Source organism: Venturia canescens, chromosome 7, assembly GCF_019457755.1.
Source record: "Venturia canescens isolate UGA chromosome 7, ASM1945775v1, whole genome shotgun sequence".
Taxonomy (NCBI): domain Eukaryota; kingdom Metazoa; phylum Arthropoda; class Insecta; order Hymenoptera; family Ichneumonidae; genus Venturia; species Venturia canescens.
In genome coordinates, this window is record NC_057427.1 from 16,727,824 (window position 1) to 16,738,966 (window position 11,143).

Here is an 11,143-nt window from a genome sequence, read left to right on the forward strand (position 1 = left end):
GGAATTATCCTAGATCACGAAAACCATGGAGAAGCATACTTGGGCATCGAAAACTGTGGAGCCGTCGACCTCGACCCCGAAAACCATGATAAAACATGCCTAGACATTGAAAACCATGGAGGAATATACCTAGACATCAAAACCCATGGAGGAATTATCCTCGACCACGAAAACCCGAGAGAAACATACCTGAACATCGAAAACTGTGGAGCCGTCGACCTCGACTGCGAAAATCATGAAGAAACATACCCAGACCACGAAAACCATGGAGAAACAAATCCAGCCATCGAAAACCATGGAGGAATATACCTGAACCACGAAAACCATGATGAAACATGCCTAAACATTGAAAACCATGGAGGAATATACCTGGACGACGAAAAACATGGAGGAATATGCCTGGACCACGAAAACCATGTAGGAACATATCCAGACATCGAAAACCATGAAGGAATATACCTAGACATCAAAACCCATGGAGGAATTATCCTAGACCACGAAAACCATGAAGAAACATGCCTAGACATTGAAAACCATGGAGGAATTATCCGAGACCACGAAAACCATGGAGGAATATATCTGGACATAAAAAACTATGGGGTCGTCCACCTAGAAATCGAAATTCGCGATAGAATGTACCTAAACCTAGTCCTCCAAAACCCATGATCTATCGCCCTAGACATCCTCGAAAAATCCAGCGGCGTCGACCAGAATTTTATATTTTTTTATTTTTATTATTTATTATTTAATGTTATTCGTATTATTCAATTTTTTTGTTTTCTTATATTATTATCATTTTATATTATATATTGTATAATATAATATATATATTATATTATATATTAATTATAATAAAATATTTATTATAATAATATTTTATTATTAATTAATATTAATAAATAAAATATATATTATATAATTATATACATATTTTATGCGCAAACCAGGAGCTGGTATTGCCCCCGCTGTGCGCCCATTCTCTGTCTCTCTCGCTCGGCGACGCAGAAGGAGAGGGGGTAGCCGCGTTCAGCGCAGTGCGTGACGTAGAGTGTGACAAAAGTAAGAAATCGTGCAAAGGACGTAAGTCCAAATGTAAACAAGCGTAACTTACGCCCCTCTGTCTCTAAGAAAATGAAAATTCCGAAATGATGGATTTTAAATCACTAACGTTACATATCTCAGGATCTACTGGACGGATTTACTTGCAACAAAGACCAATGGAAAGAGAAAAATCGAAAAAAAATCGTCACAAATTTTCAAGTTCTTTTATGAAATGGTTTATTTGTGAGAACCATTTGAAAATTCTGTGACGTCATAAAACCGGCATATTCGCGTATATAAGAGTAGCGGCAGGGCTCGCGCTGGCTTTTCTTTTGCGCTGCAGTTTTTCCTTTTAATACTTGGCGTCGAGCCGCTACCGCGTCTCTTGATATGTTTGGAACCAGATATCCCTAGTTCTTGAAACAAATAAACATCAAAAATGTGTGCGAAAAAATGCACAATTTTCTGATGAAATTAAAAAAATAATAATTAATATCTTTCGAATGCGTTAAGCTACAGAATTGCAAGAGGTCGCAATCGATAGAAAAAAATAAATAAAAAATACGTCAAGTGGAAATATCCTATGTAATTCCGTGATTATTATTTTATTGAAGAAAGAAATTTTCGAAACAAGTAGAAAAGCGATGGCTCCTGTAAAGAGTCTCTGGCAGCGACGTCATAAATGTACTTGTCTTTGAGTCACTACCGCGACTCTAGATACATTTGTATTTTTTCGGTTCTCAATGCAATGTACTTTTCACTTTTGCACTTATTTGACAACATTCAATTCCTTTGAGCGGAACGTCTTGAGATTACGTATTTCCATATCACACGTTCGAGGTTATTCATTAATGCATTTGAGATGGTCATTTGATACGTCATTTTTGTGAATTATTTTGTAATAATTATTTGGAAGGAAGCGTGTTTTTACGAGGTTCGATATTCTTTTGAATGATAACGAAGAAGGTTTTTCATAAAGTGTATGATGAGTTTGGTTTTTGGATAGTTTTTTTAGAAGCAGACTTTTACTCGGACAATTTTCAATTTCCTTTTTCAATTTCAAGAAACAATGTATGATTTTATTTTTTGAGGGTTCAATCATGTTTTCTTGAGCTGCTATGACTAGCTTGTAGTTTTTTATAGGTGTTGAATTTTTTTTGATCATAGTTTTTCATACGTTGTAATGAATTAATATTTGACGAGGGCTGTCCAGGGGACATAAATGTACTTGTCTTCAGTTTTTCACAGCATTCATGCTGTATTTTCCATATCTACTTTCGTTCCAGCACTTTGAGCACAGTTCCTTGAACTGTGTGAATGTCATATCAGTATTGACATGGTCATCATAAATATGCTTCAAATTTATTTCATCTTGACGAAACAGCACCAGTAGATTGGTATTGTCACGTACTAGATGTTTCGGAATGCGCGCATACGTTTGACAGAGATAAAAGCAGTCAACATTTCTGTGTCGTCCCATGCAAAAAAAAGCTCTCATGCCTCTCACAAGCTACATCGTTGAAAATCATAATGGAGTTTGGCTTAGCATCCTCAGGCTTAATCACTTGCTCATGTTCCACAAAAGGGAAGTATCCCACTTCCTTCACAGTTTTAAGCAGACGCTTAAGAAATATGTATTTCGGTTGATTCAACGATTTTGCGTAAACGTATACATTCTCAAATCTCAAACCGTTGGGGTCTGTTATGAGAGTAAGAAGAGCATTAGTCTTTCCACAATTGGAAGGACCACAAAGTACTGCTCGCATACTGCTTAGCAATAATTCTCCATGACGTCTCTCTCGCACATTCTGTTGTACAAGCTCATCAAAATTCTTCATTGGTAATTTTGTTGACTGATCGTTGAATCTCATCTTGAAGATAACTGACATCGAACGCAATGAAGACTCCTTTATAAAGGCGCTCATTTTAAATTCATCTCAGTATCACTTTATACTTTCTACCAATAGGATCGTGTATAATATGAGTATTTCAGGAGATTCGTCTAACCCCATTGCTAAGAGTTTGAAAAAGTTTGCTGAAGAAGTGGATAGACGGCCAGCTTTCTCCGATTCGAAAGTAGAAAAGATCACGGGAAGTCAAGCATTTTCAGGAAAAGTTGATCCTGGACGATACGAAAACATAGGCGATAAGAAGAAATAGGAATCGAGCACAAACGTTTGTTATGAAAGTGCGTGGTAAAGGATTTGTAAACGATCTCATCAATAAACTTCCTGTAGAATTGCACGTCCCTGGATACCAATACTGTGGTCCAGGTACGAAATTGGCAAAGAGACTTGCACAAGGTGATCCAGGAAGGAATCCACTCGACGCTGCGTGCAAAGAGCACGATATCGCATACTCAAAGAATCGGGATAACCTCTCTGCTCGACACGCAGCGGACCGAGTCCTCGCGGGAAAGGCTTGGGAACGTGTTTGGGCAAAAGACGCAAGCTTTGGTGAAAAAGCAGCAGCTTGGGCCATTACGAATACAATGAAAGCTAAAACAAAACTTGGAATGGGCCTAAAGAAGAAAAAAGTATCATTGAAGCGTATTATTCGAGCTGCAAAAGCTTCAATGGTACCGGGTGACAATGCCATAAAATCTGCTCTAGCTGCTGCTCGTATAGCTGTGAGAAAAGCTGGCGGTAAAAGAAATATCCAATCACCACGGATTCTCCCAGTACCAGCTAAAATTGGTGGTTTCTTACCATTTCTCATACCTATTTTTGCTGGATTGAGTGCCACTGGAGCTCTCGCCGGTGGTGCAGCAGGTATTGCTAAAGCCGTGAATGATGCCAAGGCTGCGAAACGTGCTCTTGAAGAAAGTAAACGACATAATAATGCAATGGAGACAATTGCTTTAGGCAAAGGACTGTATCTCAAATCCTATAAGAGTGGTATGGGTCTGAGGCTAAAAAACGTGTAAGGCTACCACATCGAGCACTCACCGATTACGATTTGTCAAAGTTCGCTAAAAAGATGCAAATTCCACATTTTCGTGGCGTTTTCATGAGAAATGCATTGCCCAAGAGTGGACCTCAAAAGTATGAATCATCTATAGTGAACTTTGATGATAAAGAGGGTCCTGGTACACATTGGGTTGCATACGAGAATAAAAACGATAAAGTTTTTTATTTTGACAGCTTCAGTAATCTTCAACCGCCTCCAGACTTGATGAAATATTTCGGTGTTGGTAGCACCATAAATTACAACTATGGAAAATATCCGGACTATGACACAGTGATATGCGGTCATTTGTGTCACAAATTTCTCAATGGTGAACTATAAAATGAGCTGTGATATCATTGCTAATATCAGTTGAACAACTGAAGCGATGGGCGATTCTTTCACGCTGACACTATCAGGCACATCATCAGTTCTCAAGGCTAACTTTTTTCCTCCGATTGAATTGTTACCGTTCAAAAATTATACTTTAGGCCTCGTAGAATTGTTGACCTTCAACTCAATTCCTAATATTGACGTGGGAAATAACAAATTTTATGTAGACAAGGAAATTATAACTATACCAACTGGTAGCTACGAAATTGAAAATCTGGAAAATTATTTGCAGATCGCGCTCTCTGATCATAACATTGTCATCAATCTGAAGCCTAATAATAATACTCTGTGTAGCGAACTGAAGTGTAATCGCGATATCAATTTTGAGCCAAGCGATTCTATTGGTCGATTGTTGGGTTTCACACCGCGCATCCCTCGAGCTAATATTGTTCATAAATCCGACCTACCAGTTGCCATACTAAAAATCAATTCACTACGAGTGGAGTGTAACATAACAGCAGGAGCTTACATAAATCGTCAACAAGTGCATACCATTCACGAATTTTTCCCCGTTGTTCCGCCAGGATATAAGATCGTTGAAGTGCCATCACACATCACTTACCTCCCTATCATCGTACAGGCCATAGATAATCTACAACTGAAAATTGTTGATCAAGACGGAAAATTGGTAAATTTTCAAGGTGAAACAATAACGATCAGACTACACGTGAAATCTTGAAAATGGGTATTGTTTTTGAGTCGAAAGGAAGTTATAAAATTAATACGACATGCCCAAAGTGGAACAATCGTCGAACATCTCGCAAGGAGCTAACACGCGAAAATTATCGGTTTCTAAAGAGCCTTGGTCTAAAACCTCGAGGAAAGTACAAATAAGGCTTTATTGTGTCTCAATTTTTTGCTTCATACCATGGAGGAGGTCCTAAGAATACAAAAACCAATCATCTTTGACGAATCCATCGCGCACTATGAATTGCATGGACATCAACCATTCGCATCAGCAACTTTCAACAACAACGATGAGGTTCGTATTGCAGTTCAGCATCAGGATTTGTGCTTGCTACCGAGCAAGAGCTCATTGCATGTGTATAGTAGATTGACGAAAGCTGATGGACAATCTGTTGCCGCTACCACGACATTGGTCAACCACGCCATCTGTCACTTATTTGAAGAAATTCGTTATGAGCTGAATGCTGTGGAGATCGATCGATGTAAAAATGTTGGTCTTACAACACTCATGAAAAATTATATCTCCCAGAATCCTAGCCAAAAATCAGTCATGGAAAATGCTGGTTGGCTGGGAGACGAAGAAACATCGATAACCGATGCAGCTGGTTACTTTGACATCTCAATACCTTTGAGTATGGTACTGGGCTTTGCTGAGGACTATCGCAGAATTGTCGTCAATGCCAAACATGAGTTGATTTTAACACGTGCAAACTCTGATACGAATGCTATCATACAAACTGCTGATGCTGCGGAACAATTCAAAATTACTCTTTCGAAGATCGAATGGATGATACCATATGTCAGAGTAGCTGATCAATGGAAAATTCAACTATTAAATTTTATCGCCAAAGACTCGTACATTCCGTTGAGTTTTCGTGCTTGAGAATTGTACGAGTACCCGCTACTACCTACAACTACAAAGCACGTTTGGGTTGTGAAAACCTCTACGCAGCTCGAAAAACCTCGATACGTTGTTTTGGGATTTCAAACAGCTCGCTAAAACAGCGCGACTAAGAACGCGAGTCACTTCGATCATTGTAATATCAGAGACGTCAAACTCTTTCTCAACTCACAGAGTTATCTTTATGGAAATTTGAATCTTGACATTGATCATAATCAGTACGCTCTACTCTACGATATGTACACAAATTTTCAGGCTTCCTACTACGGGAAGGAGTCTGAACTACTGTTGAGTAAAGTAGACTTTTCGAAGTACGCACCACTCATTGTCATTGATTGTTCAAAACAGAATGAGTCATTGAAATCTGGACCCGATGACATTCGATTAGAATTCGAGTCAACAAATCCAATTCCACCACGAACCTCAGCATATTGCTTAATATTACACGATCGAATTGTAGAATATAACTCAATCAGTGGAAATGTCAAGAAATTGGTTTGAGGTGGTGGGGATTATATAAAATTATCTGTAGAGGATTCTTTGGGTCAGTAGCGTTCAAGAGATGGAATACGTGGTAGATTTGCAGGGTTTGAAGAGATCCATCAACGAGTTTGTGCTCAAAGAACTCTCAGCTATTTCATTAAACGATTCCACACCTCTGACACTGTTATTCGAAGCCCCCTAGGCATGGAACGATTTGCCTGTGAAATATAAATGTACGAACGCGTGGTTAACACGTAATTATCATGGAATATCTTGGAACCATGGTTCTGTGCCCTACAACGCTGCAACAGGAATCATCCAAAGCATTTTACATAGTACTAGATCCATCTATGTGAAGGGCTCCGAGAAGAGAGAATGGTTGGCGATTTTTTTGTCGGAAAGATCCGAACGCATTATTAATATTGAAATGCTTGATTGTCCTTCGCTTCAAAAGTTGCGGAAACAAGGAACACCGGATCATGAAAATTCATTCAAGTACAATTGTGCACACCAAAATGTTCAATTGTTAAAAAATTGGATTCTCAAACTTAATGATTAAGATTCTATATGTGTAAGGTTTTTTTCATGAAAATAAATACAAAATTTTCAAAAAAGATTTTATTGATTATTGCCTCATTTGAGGTTTGAGTATTATCTCTACAAACTCCTTCAAATTCTCCACATGATTGCACAAGTTTTCAGCACGATCTATAATATCGTTAACAGATTCGTTCTCTGAAGTGAAAAATGTCTCTATTTTACATTTCAAAAGAAACAATTTCTGCAGCATTTCATTAACACCATCAGATACACATTCAATGTGTTTATTAATAATATCACTTGCTCCATGCATACGTTTGCACAGTGCACAAGATGAATCGCTTTGCTCTGCTTTGATCTTTCTCATATTCTCCTGAAAGTCGGTGATATCGCTGAAGAAATCGTAGATTCCTTGAGGTGGATCATTACCAAAATACTTTCGTACAGCATCATCATAATCGGCGAAGTATGGTTTTAAACAGCACAATTACTTCAACTGATCTGGATTGAATTCCTCCATGACTGACCATCGGCTTACTGCGAAATTTGCTGAATTTCTTGCTTATATATCTTGCTATGTCTCTTTGTTTCTAGTTGCAACTCTGTTCAATAAAGCCTCCTCTTTACAACGCACCAGGGATAGGTTCATGAGTGAATTTCACTCTCTTGGCATTTTTTACAATTTTTCCGTAGAGGCGCTGGAGCATCAATGTACTCTTTCATCGAAGATGTATTCCAATGATCATAACATCGACGGAATGATTGAATTTCTACGTCAGATTTGTAATAATGTGGTAAACGCTCCCACAAAATATCTGTAAAGTCACTGAAATATTTTTTGAACATTGATGGTGATATAATAAAGAGTTCTTCAGCCGTCATTTCAGAAGGATTTCTTGTACAATAAATTGCATAAGTATTCACTAGCTGCTCTATGATCCAACATTTTTCACAGTCTCGACGTATTGGCCCCAGATCATCAATATGAGACCGCACCCATGGTGGATTAAAATGATCATGACAATATTGATACGACTGAACCTCACTATCACTCTGGAAATGTTCAGGTAATCGATCCCATAACGAAGGAATGAATCTGCTATAATATTTTATTAGTAGAACCTTAGGAATCGATTCGAGATCATTTTTAGTAGATTAGAGATCAACTTGAAATGAACAACTAAGGGAAAATAAAATTTGCTGTGCTTAATTCCAATCTTGTATCAAGAGACTCGGTAGAGTCTCGGGACAAGTACATTGACAGCCCTGTCGTCTGCTGGCCCGAGGCTCTCGCCGAGACTTACTTTCTCTGAATAAAACGATTCGCGGTGGTGAGAGTAAAATTGGCATGTGATTTTCTTTAATTGCGAAGCTCATGAGTTATATACGGCTTTGAAATTTGAACTTTTAGCTAATTAAGAAGTTCTCTGTCGAATGAGTCCAAAATCAGCGTGCTCGGTGGTGTATTTGCTGAGAAAAAACTTTGCACGGGCTCAAAATTATGCAAAAGTTACTAACACATCACAGATTTGACGTATACGTATACGCCTTCGACATAGGTTAGTGGTAGTAGAGTTGTGTCTCAATGCATTCTGATTGGCTCTCCGATCTCGGCTCAATCCAGCTCACCGACCACGTTCAAACTCTATAAGGCCCGCTACACACAGTCAATAATATAATGGTGCACAAGAATATTGTACAATAAGTTTGTATGGTGTGTAGCGGGCCATAAATTTAAGATCGCTCAGCTATTCAATGATTGCAATTGCGCAATATTTCAATACTACATCTACACGTTCAATAATATTGTGCAATCACCTATATTGCGCAATATTATTGACCGTGTGTAGCGGGCCTAACGTTTAGCACTCTAGCTGACCGACTACGTTCAGACTCTACGAAAGTTTATATTTATATATTTATAACAAACGTTATTTCGGACATAACGAAGTGCGGTATGTAATTAACCCTTCAAGTACACTCGGGGTCCAGTGGCCCCCAGCGCCAACTTCCGAGCCGCGCATGAAACAGTTAGACTCTACAGTCTGAGTTCCCCCCACTCTCAGTTATAGGCCAAACGGTCACCTTCAAGTTTGAAACAAAGAAATAAGACCCAAAGCATTAGGTTGTATTTGGCAGTGGAATATTCAACAAAGTTTTTTTGCCGGGGGCCACTGGACCCCTTGTGTGTATTTCGGGTAAGTTTTTTCGTGAAAAGTGCGATTTTTTTTTCGATTTTCGACTAGGATCGATTGTATATGAGGTAAGTACAATCATAAAAATACTTGAAATTTTCTTGTTTCAACTTATTTTTCGCTCCGATTTTTTTTTATTCTGGTTTTTTCCTCGGATTTTTTTTTTATTCTAATTTATTTCCTCCGATTTTTTCTGCTTCGATTTTATTACTCCGAAATATGTGTGCAGATGGTGTATAATCTTCGGCAAAACCACGGTCCCTCATACGCCGATCGTTGTGAGGAAATAGAAAACTTTGGTGATAATTCCTCGGAGTCCGAGGAAGATATTCAATCGGAGGAATCACATAACAGTGACTATGAGGAATCGACAAACTCCGAAATCGATGACGACGAACAAGAAAATTCGACAAACAATGGGTGCATTCTACAATCACGTGCTCGAGGTCGACCAACGGCCATTTTGAGGGGGAAAAATGGATTCAAGTGGCATACAAAATGGGGATCTCGGCATTCACGTATGAAAAATATCTTTCCAAAGTATTTAGGTATCTTCAGTAAATTGTCTAGTTCGCTGTTAGACTTTTATAAGAGAGAGAGAGAGAGAGAGAGAGAGAGAGAGAAGCGTCAGAGATTGTAAATATTGAATTATTAACATTTATCAGATCGAAATGCTGCTGCTGAGGTTATCATACCTGCGCCTCAGCGTGAAGCTTCCCATAAACATAAAATTGAAGAGTTCTGGAAACTTCTTTTCAACGATGAAATGTTCAAAATAATCGTAGACTGTACGAATGCCAAAATTGAAGAAGTTTGCCTCACGATGATTTCCAACAGTCAACAGTTACAAACATATCATCACCACACAGATGTAACTGAAATTTCGGCATTCATTGAGCTTCTGTATTATTCCGGGCAGTGGAAATCTAATAATGTAGCCACTGAGCATTTATGGAACAAGATAAACGGTACAACGTTCTTTCGCTGCGTTATGTCTAGAGCACGATTCACTTTCATCGCAAAATGTCTGCATTTCGATGTCAAATCATCTCGAGAACCGATGGATAGATTAGCTCCGATACGCAAACTTTGGGACTTATTTATTGGCAATTGTAGTCGTTACTACAAGCCGAGTAAATATTGCACTGTCGACGAACAATTACTGAGCTTCCGGGGAAAATGTCGATTCCGAATGTTTATAAAATCCAAACCAGACAGATATGGGATGAAAATAATCACGCTAAATGATGCCCGAACCTCATATCTGGTGAGTTTTTATTCTTTTTGAATTATCAAGTTATAGCGAATTTATTTGTATTATCCGATAATAGTAACAATAAAATGTTTGATTCGACAGATCTATGGGATTCCTTACCTTGGGAAGATTGGAAACGGTCCGACTAAAATAACCGAGGATTTTTTTCGAGAAGTCACAAAACCAATTCATCAAACGAGACGATCAGTCACGTGCGATAATTGGTTCACATCCATACCACTGTTGACAAATATGTTGGAACCACCGTACAGTATGGAAATCACCGGTACCATTCGAAAAAATAAAAGAGAAGTCCCAGTTGAATTTTTAGTTGCCGACAAAAAACCACCGTCCGCAAAGTTTGCGTTCACATCGGATTTGACGCTACTATCTTTTTCTCCGAAAAAATATAAGGTCGTCTTGCTGGCGTCCTCACATTTACGAACAACTAACATAACTGATGGGAAGCCTGATATCGTGCTGCATTATAATATAACTAAAGGTGGAACAGATACTTTCGACCAATTATGTCATTCGTATACGACAGCAAGAGGGATGCGGAGATGGCCACTCCGTTTTTTTTCGGGATGCTAGATCAACCCATGGTAAATGCTCGCATTTTACACAAATGCAGTGTCATAAACCGTGGGAACGACCACGAGATTATGTCGGCATGTGAATCTTTGGATGAAATCATTCAAC

The 11,143-nt window shown here is 38.6% G+C and overlaps 1 protein-coding gene across 1 annotated transcript; it reads left to right on the forward strand.

The window, feature by feature from the left end:
* Nucleotides 1-9,415: 9,415 nt before the first annotated feature.
* LOC122413210 (piggyBac transposable element-derived protein 4-like) lies at nt 9,416-11,035 on the forward strand. The gene is made up of 3 exons (XM_043423390.1): nt 9,416-9,704; nt 9,852-10,453; nt 10,544-11,035. The coding sequence occupies exons 1-3, from the start codon at nt 9,416-9,418 to the stop codon at nt 11,033-11,035; spliced, it is 1,383 nt and encodes a 460-aa protein (XP_043279325.1).
* The last annotated feature ends 108 nt before the right edge of the window (nt 11,036-11,143 follow it).